Source organism: Salmo trutta, unplaced genomic scaffold, assembly GCF_901001165.1.
Source record: "Salmo trutta unplaced genomic scaffold, fSalTru1.1, whole genome shotgun sequence".
Lineage (NCBI taxonomy): Eukaryota > Metazoa > Chordata > Actinopteri > Salmoniformes > Salmonidae > Salmo > Salmo trutta.
The window spans coordinates 378,062-401,140 of record NW_021822679.1 but is presented as its reverse complement, the minus strand read 5'-3'; the positions used below and the strand labels follow the sequence as shown (position 1 = coordinate 401,140).

Here is a 23,079-nt window from a genome sequence, read left to right as displayed (position 1 = left end):
ACTGGACTATACTGAACTGAACTATACTGGACTGAACTATACTGAACTAAACTATACTGGTCTGAACTATACTGAACTATACTGGACTGAACTACACTGGACTGAACTAAACTGTACTGAACTACACTGGACTAAACTATACTGGACTGAACTATACTGAACTATACTGAACTATACTGGACTGGACTATACTGGACTGTACTTTACTAAACTTTACTGGACTGAACTATACTGGACTGAACTATACTGGACTATACTGAACTATACTGGACTGGACTATACTGGACTGGACTTTACTAAACTTTACTGAACTGAACTATACTGGACTGAACTATAATGGACTAAACTATACTGGACTAAACTATACTGAACTATACTGGACTGAACTATACTGGACTGAACTAAACTGTACTGAACTACACTGAACTAAACTATACTGGACTGAACTATGCTGGACTGAACAAAACTGAACTATACTGGACTAAACTATACTGAACTCTAATTGACTGGACTATACTGAACTATACTGAACTGAACTATACTGGAATGAACTATACTGGACTTAACTGGACTATACTGGACTGGACTGAACTATACTGGACTGAACTATACTGGACTGAACTATACTGGACTGAACTATACTGGACTGAACTATACTGAACTATACTGAACTATACTGGACTGAACTAAACTATACTGAACTGAACTATACTGAACTAAACTATGCTGGACTATACTGAACTATACTGGACTGGACTAAGCTATACTGAACTGAACTATACTGGACTGGACTATACTGAATTATACTGAACTATACTGGACTGAACTAAACTATACTGAACTGAACTATACTGGACTGGACTATACTGGACTATACTGAACTATACTGGACTGGACTAAGCTATACTGGACTGGACTATACTGGGCTAAACTATACTGGACTGGACTTTACTGGACTGGACTATACTGAACTATACTGGAGTGGACTATATTGGACTGTACTGGGCTGGGCTATACTGGACTATGCTGGACTATACTGAACTACACTGGACTGAACTATACTGGACTGGACTATACTGTACTATACTGAACTATACTGGACTGGACTATACTGGACTATACTGGACTGGACTATACTGGAATATACTTAACTATACTGGACTGGACTATACTGGACTAGACTGAACTATACTGGACTGAACTAAACTATACTGGACTGAACTATACTGGAATGGACTATACTGGACTATACTGAACTATACTGGACTGGACTATACTGGACTAAACTATACTGGACTGAACTATACTGGACTGAACTATACTGGACTATACTGGACTGGACTATACTGGACTATACTTAACTATACTGGACTGGACTATACTGGACTGGACTGAACTATACTGGACTGAACTAAACTATACTGGACTGAACTATACTGGACTGGACTATACTGAAATATACTGGACTGAAATATACTGGACTGGACTATACTGGACTATACTGGACTGGACTATACTGGACTGAATTAAACTATACTGGACTGAACTATACTGAACTAAACTATACTGGACTGAACTATACTGGCCTGGACTAGACTGGACTGGACTTTACTTGACTAAACTTGACTGGACTAAACTATACTAAACTATACTGGACTGGAATATACTGGACTGAACTATACTGAACTAAACTATACTGGACTGGACAAAACTAAACTATACTGGACTATGCTGGACTGAACTATACTGGACTAAAATAAACTATACTGGACTGGACTATACTAGACTATACTGGACTATTCTGGACTGGACTATACTGGACTAAACTGTACTGGACTGGACTATACTGGACTGAACTATACTGAACTGAACTATACTGGACTGAACTAAACTGGACTATACTGAACTGTACTGGACTGGGCTATGCTGGACTGAACTATACTAGACGACTATCGTGGACTATACTGAACTATACTGGACTGGACAATATTGGACTAAACTAAACTATACTGGACTGGACTGAACTATACCGGACTGAACTATACTGGACCGGACTGGACTGAACTATACTGGACTATACTGGACTGGACTTTACTGAACTATACTGGACTGGACTATATTGGACTTGACTATACTGGACTGTACTGAACTATACAGGACTGGACTATACTAAACTATACTGGACTGAACTATACTGGACCGGACTGGACTGAACAATACTGGACTGGACTATATTGAACTACACTGGACTGAACTATACTGGACTGGACTAACCTAGACTATACTGGACTAAACTGAACTCTACTGGACAGGACTGGACTAAACTATACTGGACTATACTGGATTGAACTAAACTATACTGGACAAAGCTATACTGGACTGAACTCTACTGGACTGGACTATACTGAACTATACTGGACTATACTGGACTGAACTAAACTGGACTGGACTATACTGAACTATACTATACTGGACTATACTGGACTGAACTATACTGGATTGAACTTAACTAAACTGGACTGAACTATACTGAACTATACTGAACTGAACTCTCCTGGATTGAACTTAACTATGCTGGACTAAACTCTACTGGACCGGACTGGACTAAACTATACTGGACTAAACTATACTGGACTATACTGGACTGAACTATACTGGACTATACTGGACTGAACTATACTGAACTAAACTTTACTGGACTACACTGAACTATACTGGACTGAACTATACTGGACTATACTGGACTATACTGGACTGAACTATACTGAACTATACTGGACTGGACTATACTGAACTATGCTGAACTATACTGGACTGAACTATACTGGACTATACTGAACTATACTGGACTGAACTATACTGGACTGAACTATACTGGACTGGACTATACTGGACTGGATTATACTGGACTGAACTATACTGTACTGTACTATGCTGGACTGGACTACACTGAAGTATACTGGACTGAACTATACTGGACTGGACTACACTGAACTATACTGGACTGAACTATACTGAACTATACTGGACTGAACTATACTGGACTGGACTATACTGGACTATACTGAACTATACTGGACTACACTGGACTATACTGAACTATACTGATCTATACTGGACTATACTGAACTATGCTGGACTGGACTGAACTATATTGGACTGAACTATTCTGGACTACACTGAACTATACTGGACTGAACTGGACTGGACTGAACTCTACTGGACTGAACTATTCTGGACTACACTGGACTGAACTATACTGGACTATACTGAACTAAACTATACTGGACTGAACTATACTGGACTACACTGAACTAAACTATACTGGACTGAACTATGCTGGACTGAACTAAACTGAACTATACTGGAATAAACTATACTGAACTATAATGGACTGGACTATACTGAACTGTACTGGACTGAACTATACTGGACTGAACTATACTGAACTGAACTATACTGGACTTAACTGGACTGGACTGAACTATACTGGACTGAACTATACTGGACTGAACTATACTGGACTGAACTATACTGGACTATAATGGACTGAACTAAACTATACTGAACTGAACTATACTGGACTGAACTATACTGGACTGAACTATACTGAACTATACTGGACTGAACTAAACTATACTGAACTATACTGGACTGAACTATACTTGACTATACTGAACAAAACTATGCTGGACTGAACTATGCTGGACTGAACTATACTGGACTGAACTATACTGAACTGGACTATACTGAACTATACTGAACTATACTGGACCGGACTATACTGGACTAAGCTAAACTATACTGGACTATACTGGACTGGACTATACTGGACTATACTGAACTATACTGGACTGGACTATACTGGACTAAACTATACTGGACTGGACTATACTGGACTATACTGGACTGGACTAAACTATACTGGACTATACTGGGCTAAACTATGCTGGACTGGACTTTACTGGGCTGGACTATACTGGACTATACTGAACTATACTGGACTGGACTATACTGGACTGTACTGGGCTGGGCTATACTGGACTATACTGAACTACACTGGACTGGACTATACTGGACTAAAGTATACTGAAGTGAACTATACTGGACTATACTGAACTATACTGGACTGAACTATACTGGACTGGACTATACTGGACTATACTTAACTATACTGGACTATACTGGACTGGACTGAACTATACTGAACTATACTGAACTGGACTATACTGAACTATACTGGACTGAACTATACTGGACTGGACTATACTGGACTATACTGAACTATACTGGACTGAACTATACTGGACCGGACTGGACTGAACTATACTGGACTGGACTATACTGAACTATACTGGACTAAACTTTACTGGACCGGACCGGACTGAACTATACTGGACTGGACTATACTGAACTATACTATAATATATTATAACGTTTTCCCCACATGTAGCTTTCTATTTCTATTATCACTGCTAGTCTTGGGTGGCCAGTAGCCTTGTGGTTAGAATGTAGGGCCAGTAACCAAAAGGTTGCTGGATCAAATCCCAGAAATGACCAGATAAAAGTCTGTCATTCTGAACAAGCCAATTAACCCACTGTTCCCCAGGATGCCATCATTGTAAATAATAATTTGTTTTTAATTGACTTGCCAAGTTAATTAAATAAAGGTTACATTTTTTTTTTAAATGGTCTGTACCTTGTAGTTAACTCTCCATCCACACACTGTTCCCCAGGATGCCGTCATTGTAAATAATAATTTGTTCTTAATTGACTTGCCAAGTTAATTAAATAAAGGTTACATTTAAAAAATAGTCAGTACCTTGTAGTTAACTCTCCATCCACATAGAGGCGCTGTGGTATTGTCTTGCCACCCGCTGATACAGGCGGAAGTGAGCTTGCGAGTGGACTTTTCTTTCTTGTGAACATCGTTCTTTCAACGTGGAAGAAGCTAGCAGCTGAATAGCTAACTAGCTACCAGTCAACTTAAAATGTCTCAACAACAGTCGTTTCATGTGTTTTTAAATGAGCTCTTAACTTCGGCTGCTGTGGAGATTTTCGGGGAAGTTGAGAAAACGGTAGTGAAATACCAGGAGGAGAATGATCGGCTACGGAGACTGCTGGAGATCACATCAGAGGTTCAACTATGTAGAACAGGTACGTATGTACAGTGCATTCGGAAAGTATTCAGACCCCTTCACTATTTCCACATGAGGTTAAAAATCTGTCCATGTGCACTTGAGCAAAGCACTTAACCCTGATGTATCCTGTAATTGCTGCAGATAAGAGCGTCTGGTAAATTACACACATTTCAAGTGTAACGTATTGTACTTTTGGAGTCATTGTTTTTTTTATTGTAAATAAGAATATAATGTTTCTGAACACTACTACATTAATGTGGCTGCTACTATGATTACCGATAATCACGAATAAATCATGAATAATGAAGATCATACACCCCCCTCCCCAATAACAGGGGAGGTCAGCATTTTGGGATGGATGTTTATTTATTTTTATTTCACCTTTATTTAACCAGGTAGGCCAGTTGAGAACAAGTTCTCATTTACAACTTTGACCTGGCCAAGATAATGCAAAGCAGTGGGACACAAGCAACAACACAGAGTTACACATGGAATGAACAAACTTACAGTCAATAACACATTAGAAAAATAAATCTATATACAGTGTGTGCAAATGCAGTAAGATTACAATTACAATTTAGCAATAAACACTGGAGTGATAGATGTGCAGAAGATGAATGTGCTAGTAGAGATACTGGGGTGCAAAGGAGAAAAAAAATAACAGTATTGGGATGAGGTAGTAGGATGGGCTATTTACAGATGGGCTATGTACAGGTGCAGTGATCTGTGAGCTGCTCTGACAGCTGATGCTTAAAGTTAGTGAGGGAAATATCAGTCTCCAGCAAATTTTATTTATTTTTTATTTAAAAAAATATTCATAAAAAAATGTTTTGCAATTCGTTCCAGTCATTGGCAGCAGAGAACTGGAAGGAAAGGCGGCCAAATGAGGAATTGGCTTTGGGGATGACCAGTGAAATGTACCTACTGGAGCGCGAGCTATGGGTGGGTGCTGCTATGGTGACCAGTGAGCTGAGATAAGGCGGGGCTTTACCTAACAAAGACTTATAGATGACCTGGAGCCAGTGGGTTTGGCGACGAATATGAAGCGAAGGCCAGCCAACGAGGGCGTACAAGTCGCAGTGGTGGGTAGTATATGGGGCTTTGGTGACAAAACGGATGGCACTGTGATAGACTGCATCCAGTTTGCTGAGTAGAGTGTTGGATGCTATTTTGTAAATGACATCGCCGAAGTCAAGGATCGGCAGGATAGTCAGTTTTACGAGGATATGTTTGGCAGCATGAGTGAAGGATGCTTTGTTGCGAAATAGGAAGCCGATTCTAGATTTAATTTTGGATTGGAGTTGCTTGATGTGAGTCTGGAAGGAGAGTTTACAGTCTAACCAGACACCTAGGTATTTGTAATTGTCCACAGATTCTAAGTCAGAACCGTCCAGAGTAGTGATGCAGGACGGGTGGGCAGGTGCTGGCAGCGATCGGTTGAAGAGCATGCATTTAGTTTTACTTGCGTTTAAGAGCAGTTGAAGGCCACGGAAGGAGAGTTGTATGGCATTGAAGCTCGTCTGGATGTTAGTTAACCTCTCTAGGGTAGGGGGCAGTATTTTCACATCCGGATAAAAAACGTACCCGATTTAATCTGGTTATTACTCCTGCCCAGAAACTAGAATATGCATATAATTGTTTGATTTGGATAGAAAACACCCTAAAGTTTCTAAAACTGTTTGAATGGTGTCTGTGAGTATAACAGAACTCATATGGCAGGCCAAAACCTGAGAAGATTCTGTACAGGAAGTGCCCTCTCTGATTATTTCTTGGCCTTCTATAGCCTCTTTATCGAAAACAGAGGATCTCTGCTGTAACGTGACATTTCCTAAGGCTCCCATAGGCTCTCAGAAGGTGCCAGAACGTTGAATGATGACCCTGCAGTCCCTGGCTGAAAAACAGTAGGGGTTTTGGATAGTGATCGATCTGAGAACAATGACACGGGCGTGCACGTGAAGAGTCCATTTTCTTCTTTCAGTCTTTGAACGAAAACGACGTCTCTCGGTCGGAATATTATCGCTATTTTACGAGAAAAATCGCATAAAAATTGATTTTAAACAGCGTTTGACATGCTTCGAAGTATTTTTTTGTCACGACATGCGTCCGCGCGTCACCGTTCGCATAGTGTCTTGAACGCAAGAACAAGCAGGATATTTGAACATAACTATGGATTATTTTGAACCAAAACAACATTTGTGGATGAAGTAGAAGTCCTGGGAGTGCATTCTGACGAAGAACAGCAAAGGTAATCCAATTTTTCTTATAGTACTTCTGAGTTAGTGAACGCCAAACTTGGTGGGTGTCAAATTAGCTAGCCCGTGATGGCTAGCTATCTACTCAGAATATTGCAAAATGTGCTTTTGCCGAAATGCTATTTTAAAATCTGACACCGCGATTGCATAAAGGAGTTCTGTATCTATAATTCTTAAAATAATTATGTTTTTTGTGAACGTTTATCGTGAGTAATTTAGTAAATTCACCGGAAGTTTTCGGTGGGTATGCTAGTTCTGAACATCACATGCTAATGTAAAAAGCTGGTTTTTGATATAAATATGAACTTGATTGAACAAAACATGCATGTATTGTATAACATAATGTCCTAGGAGTGTCATCTGATGAAGATCATCAAAGGTTAGTGCTGCATTTAGCTGTGGTTTTGGTTTTTGTGACATATGCTAGCTTGAAAAATCTAATCACATTTATTTATATAGCCCTTCGTACATCAGCTGATATCTCAAAGTGCTGTACAGAAACCCAGCCGAAATCCCCAAACAGCAAGCAATGCATGTGAAAGAAGCACGGTGGCTAGGAAAAACTCCCTATGAGGGGTGGCCAGTCCTCTTCTGGCTGTGCCGGGTGGATATTATAACAGAACATGGTCAAGATGTTAAAATGTTCATAAATGACCAGCATGGTCAAATAATAATAATCATAGTAGTTGTCGAGGGTGCAACAAGCACGTCCGGTGAACAGGTCAGGGTTCCATAGCCGCAGGCAGAACAGTTGAAACTGGAGCAGCAGCATGGCCAGGTGGACTGGGGACAGCAAGGAGTCATCATGCCAGGTAGTCCTGAGGCATGGTCCTAGGGCTCAGGTCCTCCGAGAGAGAGAAAGAAAGAAAGAAAGAGAGAAAGAGAGAATTAGAGAGAGCATATTTAAATTCACACAGGACACCGGATAAGACAAGAGAAATACTCCAGATGTAACAGACTGACCCTAGCCCCCCGACACATAAACTACTGCAGCATAAATACTGGAGGCTGAGACAGGAGGGATCAGTGTGTGATTATTTGTGTGTGATTATTTCTGGCTGGGTACTCTCCTGACATAATCTAATGTTTTGCTTTCGTTGTAAAGCCTTTTTGAAATCGGACAATGTGGTTAGATTAACGAGAGTCTTGTCTTTAAAATGGTGTAAAATAGTAAATGTTTGAGAAATTGAAGTAATAGCATTTTTAAGGTTTTTGAATATCGCGCCACTCGATTCCACTGGCTGTTGACTAGGTGGGACGATTTCGTCCCACATACCCGAGACAGGTTAACACAGTGTCCAAAGAAGGGCCAGAAGTATACAGAATGGTGTCGTCTGCGTAGAGGTGGATCAGGGAATCACCAGCATCAAGAGCGACATCATTGATGTATACAGAGGAGAGAGTCGGCCCGAGAATTGAACCCTGTGGCACCCCCATAGAGACTGCCAGAGGTCCAGACAACAGGCCCTCCGATTTGACACACTGAACTCTGTCAGAGAAGTAGTTGGTGAACCAGGCGAGGCAGTCATTTGAGAAACCAAGGCTGTTGAGTCTGCCGATAAGAATACGGTGATTGACAGAGTCGAAAGCCTTGGCCAGGTCTATGAATACAGCTGCACAGTATTGTCTCTTATCGATGGCGGTTATGATATCGTTTAGGACCTTGAACGTGGCTGAGGTGCACCCATGACCAGCTCTGAAACCAGATTGCATGGCGGAGAAGGTACGGTGGGATTCGAAATGGTCGGTGATCTGTTTGTTAACTTGGCTTTCGAAGACCTTAGAAAATCAGGGTAGGATAGATATAGGTCTGTAACAGTTTGGGTCTAGATGAACTCAGCAGCTTTCCAATCTTTAGGAATCTCAGGCGATACGAAAGAGAGGTTGAACAGACTGGTAATAGGGGTTGCAACAATTGTGGTGGATAATTTTAGAAAGAGAGGGTCCAGATTGTCTAGCCCAGCTGATTTGTAGGGGTCCAGATTTTGCAACTCTTTCAGAACATCAGCTATTTGGGTGAAGGAGAAATGGGGGAGGCTTGGGCAAGTTGCTGTGGGAGGTGCAGTGCTGTTGACCGGGGTGGAAAGCATAGCCAGCCGTGTTCATGTGATGATCATTCTTTTAACTTTCTCACTTGTCGTCATTGAAGATTCATTCATAATTATCCAGAAACAGATTCTATTGTATTTACAATAAAAGGGACTCCAAACTTACACAATACATTATTCACCATTCACTTCCTATTGGGCAAAACCCACAACACAGCCAAAACAAACTGCAAATGGGGTGGGTATAATTTGTGGAACGTTCCAACAGGAATCTGTTCCAAAAACTTTGTAAACAACGCATACAAAATTGTATAGCGGCAGAGTAAGATACCAGGTAGGGAGTGAGCAATTTTGTTGAATTTTTCACTCACCACGTTGATAAGAGAATTATCTAATAAAGGTAAATGAATCAATAATCCATTATTAATTAGTAGTTATGTAGCATGAATAATTAATGTACTGAACATTAGTCCCATAAGGCCTAGTAGAGACCCGGAAGGGAGAGAAATGTGTGTGTGTGATTAGTGGGCCTAAGGGAACTGTGGACATGTGTGTGGGTGAAGAGACCGGGAGTAGCCTTCAAGGTTCTCCTAATCTCGGGGGAAAGGAACAGGCAGTGCTGGATAGTGATTAACAGTGGTGGGAAGTCAAGGGAGAGATACTATTCACCTACTGTATGTGTGTGCGTAGGTTATCTACTGTTTGTGTGGAGGTGTGTGCATAGGTTATCTACTGTTTGTGTGGAGGTGTGTGCGTAAACGGAGAGAGAGGATAAAATGAACTTCTTTGTTAATGTTGGGCAGAACGTTCTCTGAATAAACCGTACGAACCTTTTGCAGATGCTGAGTCTTTGCCTAATTATTATGCCATTCTCTCTGGCACAAAAAGTTTAAAAAGTGTTGCTAGGGGACAGAATGCGGTCAGATCATCACATAATTGGCATATATATTACTCTTACAGAATTTCCACGTGGGCGAGGATATTGGAAATTTAATCAAAGCTTACTAGATGATAAATTGTTTAGAACTAGGACAGAAGAATTTATAACTGACTTTTTCAGACATAACATAGGTACAGCAGATCCCCTTATTGTATGGGACACTTTTAAATGAGCCTTTAGAGGCCATGCAATTCAGGACTCATCTATAAAACAAATGCAATTTAGATCATAAGAGTCCATATTAACAAAGGAAATTGAAGGACTAACAGTACAGTTAGATAGCAATAAAAACGGTTCCATAGAGGCACAGAATAAGTTAGAGGAAAACTAAAAATAAATGAAGGAACTTATTCAAGAAAGATCCAGTGTTACATATTATAAAAATAAAGCGAACTGGATGGAATATGGGGAAAAATGCACCAAATTATTTTTCAATCTTCAATATAGAAATGCTTCCCAAAAAAATGTATTAAAACTTGTTACAAATTGAGTCACTCATGATTCACCAAATGATATTTTGAAAGAGGATGTAAAGTACTTTTTAAGAATATGTTTTCGTTTTAGTCTCCTACATCTCCACTAACTGAAACAAATTGTATTAATTTTTTTCCTAATAATAATGTAAAATTAACATCTGTACAGAAAGACTCATGTGAAGGCCAAATTACAGAGGAGGAACTTCTTGATGCAATTGGGGCCTTTAAGGATGGGAAAACTCCAGGGCTGGATGGCATACCAGTGGAAGTATACAAAACTTTTTTTGATATAATCAGAGGACCATTATTAGCATGTTTTAACCACTCCTATATAAACGGTAGATTATCAGACACACAACAAGAAGGTCTGATTTCATTATTACTGAAACAGGAACCCAAGTGGTATATATAAAGATCCAGTCCATTTAAAAAATTGGAGACCTCTTACACTTCAGTGTTGTGATGCAAAAATCCTAGCAAAATGCTTGGCGCATGGAATTAAAAAAGTATTGTCAGATATTATTCATCCTAATCAGACAGGTTTTTTACATGGGCGATACATTGGAGATAATATACAACAAGTAATGGAAGCAATAGAACACTATGAAATATCGGGGACACCAGGCCTGTTTTTCATAGCTGATTTTGAAAAGGCTTTTGATAAAGTACGACTGGAGTTTATATATAAATGCCTAGAATATTTCAATTTTGGGGAATCTCTTATAAAATGGGTTAAAGTTATGTATAGCAACCCTAGGTGTAAAATAGTAAATAATGGCTACATCTCAGAAAGTTTTAAACTATCTAGAGGAGTAAAACAAGGTTGTCCACTGTCGGCATATTTATTTATTATTGCCATCGAAATGTTAGCTGTTAAGATTAGATCAAACAATACTATTAAGGGATTAGAAATCCATGGCTTAAAAACGAAGCTGTCATTGTACACTGATGATTCATGTTTTCTTTTAAAATCACAATTAGAATCCATCCACAGCCTCATAACGGATCTAGATACTTTTACTATCCTCTCTGGATTAAAACCAAATTATGATAATTGTACTATATTATATTGGATCACAAAAAAATGCTAATTATACATTACCATGTAGTTTACCAATTAAATGGTCTGACGGAGATGTGGACATACTCGGTATACAAATCCCAAAAGAAAGAAATGATATCACTCCAATACATTTTTATAGAAAGTTAGCAAAAATAGATAAGATCTTGCTACGATGGAAAGGAAAATACCTGTCTATATGTGGAAAAATCACCCTGATTAACTCTTTAGTCATATCACAGTTTACCTATTTGCTTATGGTTTTGCCTACACCTAGTGACCTGTTTATAAATTATATGAACAAAAAATATTAAATTTTATTTGGAACGGCAAGCCAGACAAAATTAAAAGGGCCTATTTATATAACGAATGTATGAATTCTGAGGGCAGAAATGATTAAATATTAAAGCATTAGACCTCCCACTAAAGGCATCAGTCATACAAAAATTATACTTAAATCCAAACTGGCTCTCTAGTAAATTGGTAGGAATGTCTCAGCCTATGTTCGAGAATGGTATATTTCCCCTTTATTCAGATTACACCTGCCCACTTTCGGTTGTTTGAAAAGAAAAGAATCTCCAAAATATCTTTATTTTTTAAACAAGCCTCAGAAAGTTGGTTGCAATTTCAGTTTAATCCACCTGAAAAGACAGAACAAATAATACAACAAATATTGTGGTTAAATTCAAATATACTAACTGATAAAAAAACTGTGTTTTTCAAAGAAATGTTTAGAAAAGGTATAATTTTAGTGAATGATATTATAAATAGGACTGGTGGAGTTATGTCACACATGCAGCTAACACAGACATATTGAAATGTCTGCTCTACCCAAAATTACAACCAATTAATTGCAGCATTACCACAAAAATGGAAGAGGCAAGTAGAAGGGGGGAAAAAGTAAGGAACTTGTATGTCGGCCCTGTATTAAAGAACATAAATGGTTAAACTCTAAGAGGAAAAAAGAATAAAAAGAATAAACAATGTGGTGAGTTGATGCCTATTCGGCAGCTAGTTAGCTAGGTGGTGAGTTGATGCCTATTCGGCAGCTAGTTAGCTAGGTGGTGAGTTGATGCCTATTCGGCAGCTAGTTAGCTAGGTGGTGAGTTGATGCCTATTCGGCAGCTAGTTAGCTAGGTGGTGAGTTGATGCCTATTCGGCAGCCAGTTAGCTAGGTGGTGAGTTGATGCCTATTCGGCAGCCAGTTAGCTAGGTGGTGAGTTGATGCCTATTCGGCAGCTAGTTAGCTAGGTGGTGAGTTGATGCCTATTCGGCAGCTAGTTAGCTATGTGGTGAGTTGATGCCTATTCAGCAGCTAGTTAGCTATGTGGTGAGTTGATGCCTATTCGGCAGCTAGTTAGCTAGGTGGTGAGTTGATGCCTATTCGGCAGCTAGTTGGCTAGGTGGTGAGTTGATGCCTATTGGGCAGCTAGTTGGCTAGGTGGTGAGTTGATGCCTATTCGGCAGCTAGTTAGCTAGGTGGTGAGTTGATGCCTATTCGGCAGCTAGTTAGCTAGGTGGTGAGTTGATGCCTATTCGGCAGCTAGTTAGCTAGGTGGTGAGTTGATGCCTATTCGGCAGCTAGTTAGCTGGGTGGTGAGTTGATGCCTATTCGGCAGCTAGTTAGCTGGGTGGTGAGTTGATGCCTATTCGGCAGCTAGTTAGCTGGGTGGTGAGTTGATGCCTATTCGGCAGCTAGTTAGCTAGGTGGTGAGTTGATGCCTATTCGGCAGCTAGTTAGCTGGGTGGTGAGTTGATGCCTATTGGGCAGCTAGTTAGCTAGGTGGTGAGTTGATGCCTATTCGGCAGCTAGTTAGCTAGGTGGTGAGTTGATGCCTATTCGGCAGCTAGTTAGCTAGGTGGTGAGTTGATGCCTATTCGGCAGCTAGTTAGCTAGGTGGTGAGTTGATGCCTATTCGGCAGCTAGTTAGCTAGGTGGTGAGTTGATGCCTATTCGGCAGCTAGTTAGCTAGGTGGTGAGTTGATGCCTATTCGGCAGCTAGTTAGCTAGGTGGTGAGTTGATGCCTATTCGGCAGCTAGTTAGCTAGGTGAATTGATTAGGCTACGTTGTATGCATTGTTTGTTGACATCCTTGTTATTTACGTAGTTTTGGGAACAGATTCCTGTTGGAATGTTCCCCACGTTATACCCACCCCTGCTAATGTATTCAACAAGTTTGTTGTTTCACAAGCTTAATGTGTGTAAGGAATATGGGATCAAATACTACACTTCTGACTACTGTAATACACTAAGTTAATTTATCCAAACACTTATGACTTCTTCACGTTGGGGGACTAGATGCATAAAGTGCTTTGATTTCTAAATGGTAAAACAGATCTTATGAAAATTCCCTCAAATTAAAGGTGACATTCTGTATTGTCACCTCATATAAACATTTGATCTCAAATCCCAAATTCTGGAATATAGAGCCACATTTGTAAATGTTAGTTTCACTGTCTAAATAAATACATAGGGGAGTGTAAACCTCTGCTATTCCTTCCCTCCAGACTCCCTGCAGCTCTCTGTCTCTGAAGAGGAGGTTCCCCCTGAGCAGCAGGAGTGGAGCCCCAGTCTGGGGCAGGAGGACCCAGAGACCAGAAAGATGAAAGAGGAACAAGAGGAAGTCAGGACCAGTCAGCAGGAAGAGCAGCTTCAAGGGTTCTTTGATACCAAAGACTCCATATTGACTCCTTCCTGTGTGAAAAGTGAATGTGATCAGATGGACCCACATCAAGAAGCCATACTAGCTGAACACCCAACTCTCAGTCCACTGAAAACGTCTAAACTACAGTTGTTTTGTGTGTTGTTAAATGAATGTTTAACGGCATCTGCTGCTGTGGAGATTCTTGGTGCGGTTGAGGAAACTGTAGCAGAGTACCAGGAAGAGAATGATCTGCTACGGAGACTGCTGCGGAGGACACCAGAGATAAAACTATGTAGAATAGGTTTGTACGTAGATCTAATACCTAGCTAGCTACGGTTCTACTTAGTTAATAAACTGTTTCCGGTAACAGGGATCTCCATTGCATCCATTTTTAAAGAACAGTTTATAATATAGCTAAGATTCACCGGGCATAATTAAAAAGTTATCTGTCAGGAAAAGATGATTGAAATAGCTTATATAGCACAGCCTTTCTGACTCCAATGCATTTCATTAGAGACTGTGAGTACGTTTACGTTCACACTAGTAATTCAATATTATATTGATGATGGCAGTAGGCAGAGTACGGCTTCAGTCCTGTAGACCCCTGACTCTGCTCATCTTAAACGCCGTGAGGTCATAATAGAAGTAAGCATACGGTGATTAAAACATCTAGTTTTCTGAGAAATCTCTCAAATTATTAAGACGTGTACAAGCTTTATTAAAATATCAAGTTTGGGAGCAGTAAAACTATTTTTATCTGTATTGCACATTATTTTAGCTCCTGTTGTTATTTTGGATCAATGCCAATAAAGACGTTTTCAATTAAAAAAAATTATATAATTCACATTTGTGATTCAAGTGTTCTATTAAATTCTGTAGTATATAAATAACATCTGTTCTTCCTCTCCTTCCCTCCAGACTCCCTGCAGTTCTCTCTTTCTCTCTCTGAAGAGGAGGTTCCCCCTGAGCAGCAGCACTGTGAGCAGGAATGGAGCCCCAGTCTGGGGCAGGAGGACCCAGAGCCCACACAGATTAAAGAGGAACAGGAGGAAGTCAGGACCAGTCAGCAGGAAGAGCAGCTTCAAGGACTCTTTGATACCAAAGACTCCATATTCACTACTTCCTGTGTGAAAAGTGAATGTGATCTGGAGGACCCACTTTGGTCCTTGACTCTTCCCCAAACCCAGACTGTGGAGAAAGGAGAGAGTGACACTAAACCAGTGGATCTCAAACCTTTTGTCACTGTGACCCACATTAAGGGTCTCAACATTCCCTGTGACCATCCAGATAATCAAAACAATGCCTCCAGCCACAAGTCAGCTGTAAGCAGCTACACAGTAGGACTTGACAGCAGCCCAGCATTGGGTCCCAGTCCACCATTGGAGAAACACTGTTCCAAACCCAGCACCACATCTAGAAGAACTCACCACTGCCGTGACTGTGGTGAAACGTTTGCTCTGAAAGCTGACCTGCAGAGACATGTGACTCTCACCAAGAAGAGACCCAGTGAATGCTGCTTCTGCAATAAACACTACAACTCCACCTGTAAACTGAAGGCCCATGTCCGACTCTGTCATGGTGGGAAACCCTATATCTGCCCTGTTTGTAGCAAGACCTTCAAACACAAAGGTGGTCTCCCCAGGCACATGAGGATTCACAAAGGAGAGAAACTTTTTAGCTGTGGTGACTGTGGGAAAAGCTTCAATCAGAAGATGAGCCTAACTGAACATTTACTGATTCACACAGGAGAGAAACCATATAGCTGTGGTGACTGTGGGAAAAGCTTCAGTCAGAAGGGATCCCTTACTGTTCATAAACTGATTCACACAGGTGAGAAACCTTTTAGCTGTGGTGACTGTGGGATAAGCTTCAGTGTCAAGCAGAACCTAGCCAGGCATAAACTGACTCACACAGGAGAGAAATCATTTAACTGTGGTGACTGTGGGAAAAGCTTCCGTGTCAAGCAGCACCTAACCAGGCATAAACTGACTCACACGGGAGAGAAATCATTTATCTGTGGCGACTGTGGGAATAGCTTTAGTCGCAGGGCGAACCTAACCTTCCACATATTGACTCACACTGGAGAGAAACCATTTAATTGTAGTGACTGTGGGAAAAGCTTCGCTCAGAAGTGGCAGCTACCGAAGCATAAACTGATTCACACAGGAGAGAAACCTTTTAGCTGTGGTGACTGCAGGAAAAGCTTCACTCAGAAGGGGGACCTACAGAAGCATAAACTGATTCACACAGGAGAGAAACCATATAGCTGTGGTGACTGTGGGAAAAGCTTCAGTCAGAAGGGATCCCTTACTGTTCATAAACTGATTCACAGAGGTGAGAAACCTTTTAGCTGTGGTGACTGTGGGAAACGCTTCCGTGTCAAGCACAACCTAACCACTCATAAACTGACTCACACAGGAGAGAAATCATTTAACTGTGGTGACTGTGAGAAAAGCTTCAGTGTCAAGAGCTACCTAACCAGGCATAAACTGACTCACATGGTAGAGAAATCATTTAGCTGTGGTGACTGTGGGAAAAGCTTCCGTGCCAAACCCAACCTAACCGCTCATAAACTGACTCACACGGGAGAGAAACAACATGGCTGCTCAGTCTGTGAGAAAAGATTCACTCGTAAGACTCATCTGCTGAGGCATGTAGATTCCGTCCACAAAGGAAAGAAAGGATGAAAACGGGCAGAAGAAAGAAAACAAGGACAGAGAGGAAAAGCTTCCTGCTTCCAAAATAACCTAACTATTCATATAATGACTCACACAGGAGAGAAATCATTTAGTTGTGGTTGCTGTGGGAAGAGCTTCAATCGCGGGGAGACCTTAACCACGCACAAATGACTCAAATGGGAGAGAAACCCTTTAGCTGTGGTGACTGTGGTGAAAGCTTCAGTCAGAATGGGATAGTTTTACCATGTTTTGAGGCTATAGCATAAAGTGTGTTCGCAATTACATTGCTTACAAACAATGGAATAAAACAATCTTAGCATTTTCGTTTTTTTATTTTTTGAATTAGAATAATTTATTTATAATACAACATATCTCAGACACATTACAACATTTTTTGTCGCTCATCCTGGTGAAAATAGTTTAAGGGATAAATACTATTTTTTTTTATGTAAGAATGTTAGTTCCCATCAAGGTGAAGGCTGCATTTGTGTGTAGTCTACACTGAGTTTACCAAAGGACATCCAGCCAACTTGCCACAACTGTGGGAAGCATTAGAGTCAACATGGGCCAGCATCCCTGTGGAACGCTTTCAGCACCTTGTAGAGTCCATGTCCAGACGAATTGAGGCTGTTCTGAGGGGATAAAGGGATTCAACTCAATATTTGGAAGGTGTTCTTAATGTTTTGTCCACTCAGTGTATAGTTCATTAAAAAGTTTTTAAAAAATGGATGTGGCAAATGCATAACGGCCTTCCCTGTGGCTCAGTTGGTGTGTGCAACGCCAGGGTTGTGGGTTCGATTCCCACGGGGGCCAGTACAAAAACAAATGCATGAAATGTATGCATTCACTACTGTAAGTCGCTCTGGATAAGAGCATCTGCTAAATGACTAAAATGTATATATTTAACATTTTCCTAATTAAACTTGTGTTGACCTGCTTCCTCGTTCTGAACTATTGCTCAACTTACAGTACCAGTGCAGTAGTAGCACCAAGCGACCACTAGATGGGGGTGTAGGACCACTACATAAGGAAGTGCAGTGTACTGTACTGTGTAGTATAGTAACAGTCAACCCACAACTAGGCTTCTGCAGCCACAGACGAGCTTTACAAGTCAACTCTGCATTACAAGCCAACATCTCATCAAAACACAAAAATAACGTATTAACTGTATAACTGACCAACGCACCATTATACCAGGTCATGTAATGCTTAACCCCCCCCCCCCCCCCCCCCCCAAAGAGATTAATTACTGACTAGCTACAGTGGCTAGCTTAGCTAACGAACTAGCTACATCACATCATCACATACTGGAGGAGTTACTGACTAGCTACAGTGGCTAGCTTAGCTAACGAACTAGCTACATCACATCATCACATACTGGAGGAGTTACTGACTAGCTACAGTGGCTAGCTTAGCTAACGAACTAGCTACATCACATCAACACATACTGGAGGAGTTACTGACTAGCTACTGTGGCTAGCTTAGCTAACGAACTAGCTACATCACATCAACACATACTGGAGGAGTTACTGACTAGCTACAGTGGCTAGCTTAGCTAACGAACTAGATACATCACATCAACACATACCAGAGGAGTTACTGACTAGCTACTGTGGCTAGCGTAGCTAACGAACTAGCTACATCACATCAACACATACTGGAGGAGTTACTGACTAGCTACAGTGGCTAGCTTAGCTAACGAACTAGATACATCACATCAACACATACCAGAGGAGTTACTGACTAGCTACTGTGGCTAGCGTAGCTAACGAACTAGCTACATCACATCAACACATACTGGAGGAGTTACTGACTAGCTACAGTGGCTAGGTTAGCTAACGAACTATACTGAACCATACTGGACTGGACTATACTGGACAAAACTAAACTATACTGGACTGAACTAAACTATACTGGACAAAACTAAACTATACTGGACTGAACTAAACTATACTGGACTATACTGGACTGAACTATACTGGACTGGACTGGACTATACTGAACTATACTGGACTGGACAAAACTAAACTATACTAGACTGAACTAAACTATACTGGACTGGACTATACTGGACTATACTGAACTATACTGGACTGGACTAAACTGTACTGGACTGAACTAAACTATACTGGACTATACTGGACTGAACTATACTGAACTGAACTATACTGAACTATACTGGACTGAACTATACTGGACTGAACTATACTGGACTATACTGAACAGGACTATGCTGGACTGAACTATACTGGACTGGACTATACTGGACTAAAATAAACTATACTAGACTGGACTATACTGAACTATACTGGACTGGACTATACTGGACTAAACTGTACTGGACTGAACTAAACTATACTGGACTGGACTATACTGGACTGGACTGAACTATACCGGACTGAACTATACTGGACTGAACTAAACTATACTGGACTGAACTATACTGGACTGGACTATACTGAACTATACTGGACTGAACTATACTGGACCGGACTGGACTGAACTATACTGGACTATACTGGATTGAACTAAACTATACTGGACAAAACTATACTGGACTGAACTCTACTAGACTGGACTATACTGAACTATACTGGACTATACTGAACTATACTGGACTGAACTATACTGGACCGGACTGGACTGAACTATACTGGACTGGACTATACTGAACTATACTGGACTGAACTATACTGGACTGGACTAACCTAGACTATACTGGACTAAACTATACTGGACTATACTGGATTGAACTAAACTATACTGGACAAAACTATACTGGACTGAACTCTACTGGACTGGACTGGACTAAACTATACTGGACTATACTGGATTGAACTAAACTATACTGGACAAAACTATACTGGACTGAACTCTACTGGACTGGACTATACTGAACTGGACTATACTGGACTATACTGGACTGAACTAAACTGGACTGGACTATACTGAACTATACTATACTGGACTATACTGGACTGAACTATACTGGACTGGACTATACTGAACTATACTGGACTGAACTCTCCTGGATTGACCTTAACTAAACTGGACTGAACTATACTGGACTATACTGGACTGGACAACACTGAACTATTCTTGACTGAACTATACTACACTGAACTATACTGGACTGAACAATACTACACTGAACTATACTGGACTGAACTATACTGGACTATACTGAACTATGCTGGATTGAACTATACTGGACTGAACTATACTGGACTGAACTATACTGGACTATACTGAACTATACTGGACTGGACTATACTGGACTGGACTATACTGGACTGAACTATACTGGACTGGACTATACTGGAATATACTGACCTATACCGGACGGAACTGGACTATACTGGACTATACTGGACTGAACTATACTGGACTGGACTATACTGGACTATACTGAACTATACTGGACTATACTGAACTACACTGGACTATACTGAACTATACTGGACTATACTGAACTATACTGGACTGGACTGAACTATATTGGACTGAACTATTCTGAACTACACTGGACTGAACTATACTGGACTGAACTGGACTGGACTATACTGGACTGAACTATACTTAACTACACTGGACTGAACTATACTGGACTATACTGAACTGAACTATACTGGACTGAACTATACTGAACTAAACTATACTGGTCTGAACTATACTGAACTATACTGGACTGAACTATACTGGACTGAACTAAACTGTACTGAACTACACTGGACTAAACTATACTGGACTGAACTATACTGAACTATACTGAACTATACTGGACTGGACTATACTGGACTGGACTATACTGGACTGGACTTTACTAAACTTTACTGAACTGAACTATACTGGACTGAACTATAATGGACTAAACTATACTGGACTAAACTATACTGAACTATACTGGACTGAACTATACTGGACTGAACTAAACTGTACTGAACTACACTGAACTAAACTATACTGGACTGAACTATGCTGGACTGAACAAAACTGAACTATACTGGACTAAACTATACTGAACTCTAATTGACTGGACTATACTGAACTATACTGAACTGAACTATACTGGACTGAACTATATTGGACTGAACTATACTGAACTATACTGGACTGAACTGAACTAAACTATACTGAACTGAACTATACTGGACTGGACTATACTGAACTGGACTGAACTATACTGGAATGAACTATACTGGACTTAACTGGACTATACTGGACTGGACTGAACTATACTGGACTGAACTATACTGGACTGAACTATACTGGACTATACTGGACTGAACTATACTGGACTGAACTATACTGAACTGAACTATACTGAACTATACTGGACTGAACTAAACTATACTGAACTAAACTATGCTGGACTAATCTATACTGGACTGGACTATACTGAATTATACTGAACTATACTGGACTGAACTAAACTATACTTAACTGAACTATACTGGACTGGACTATACTGGACTATACTGAACTATACTGGACTGGACTAAGCTATACTGGACTGGACTATACTGGGCTAAACTATACTGGACTGGACTTTACTGGACTGGACTATACTGAACTATACTGGAGTGGACTATATTGGACTGTACTGGGCTGGGCTATACTGGACTATGCTGGACTATACTGAACTACACTGGACTGAACTATACTGGACTGGACTATACTGTACTATACTGAACTATACTGGACTGGACTATACTGGACTATACTGGACTGGACTATACTGGAATATACTTAACTATACTGGACTGGACTATACTGGACTAGACTGAACTATACTGGACTGAACTAAACTATACTGGACTGAACTATACTGGAATGGACTATACTGGACTATACTGAACTATACTGGACTGGACTATACTGGACTAAACTATACTGGACTGAACTATACTGGACTGAACTATACTGGACTATACTGGACTGGACTATACTGGACTATACTTAACTATACTGGACTGGACTATACTGGACTGGACTGAACTATACTGGACTGAACTAAACTATACTGGACTGAACTATACCGGACTGGACTATACTGAAATATACTGGACTGAAATATACTGGACTGGACTATACTGGACTATACTGGACTGGACTATACTGGACTATACTGGACTGAATTAAACTATACTGGACTGAACTATACTGAACTAAACTATACTGGACTGAACTATACTGGCCTGGACTAGACTGGACTGGACTTTACTTGACTAAACTTGACTGGACTAAACTATACTAAACTATACTGGACTGGAATATACTGGACTGAACTATACTGAACTAAACTATACTGGACTGGACAAAACTAAACTATACTGGACTATGCTGGACTGAACTATACTGGACTAAAATAAACTATACTGGACTGGACTATACTAGACTATACTGGACTATTCTGGACTGGACTATACTGGACTAAACTGTACTGGACTGGACTATACTGGACTGAACTATACTGAACTGAACTATACTGGACTGAACTATACTGGACTGAACTAAACTGGACTATACTGAACTGTACTGGACTGGGCTATGCTGGACTGAACTATACTAGACGACTATCGTGGACTATACTGAACTATACTGGACTGGACAATATTGGACTAAACTAAACTATACTGGACTGGACTGAACTATACCGGACTGAACTATACTGGACCGGACTGGACTGAACTATACTGGACTATACTGGACTGGACTTTACTGAACTATACTGGACTGGACTATATTGGACTTGACTATACTGGACTGTACTGAACTATACAGGACTGGACTATACTAAACTATACTGGACTGAACTATACTGGACCGGACTGGACTG

The 23,079-nt window shown here is 40.5% G+C and overlaps 1 protein-coding gene across 1 annotated transcript; it reads left to right on the top strand.

Moving 5' to 3' along the window:
* Positions 1 to 4,815: 4,815 nt before the first annotated feature.
* Positions 4,816 to 17,562, top strand: LOC115183221 (oocyte zinc finger protein XlCOF6-like). The gene is made up of 3 exons (XM_029744556.1): positions 4,816 to 5,157; positions 14,426 to 14,863; positions 15,481 to 17,562. Exons 1-3 carry the CDS (start codon positions 4,992 to 4,994, stop codon positions 17,247 to 17,249), a joined length of 2,373 nt encoding a protein of 790 aa, XP_029600416.1. The 5' UTR covers positions 4,816 to 4,991; the 3' UTR covers positions 17,250 to 17,562.
* The last annotated feature ends 5,517 nt before the right edge of the window (positions 17,563 to 23,079 follow it).

What these genes read in the sequence shown, in the direction of transcription:
- LOC115183221 (XM_029744556.1), top strand. Translation starts at nt 4,992, where the DNA reads ATGTCTCAACAACAGTCGTTTCATGTGTTTTTAAATGAGCTCTTAACT. An exon ending in GGTTCAACTATGTAGAACAG is followed by an intron (nt 5,158 to 14,425) that starts GTACGTATGTAC and finishes CCTTCCCTCCAG; the next exon opens with ACTCCCTGCAGCTCTCTGTC. An exon ending in GATAAAACTATGTAGAATAG is followed by an intron (nt 14,864 to 15,480) that starts GTTTGTACGTAG and finishes CCTTCCCTCCAG; the next exon opens with ACTCCCTGCAGTTCTCTCTT.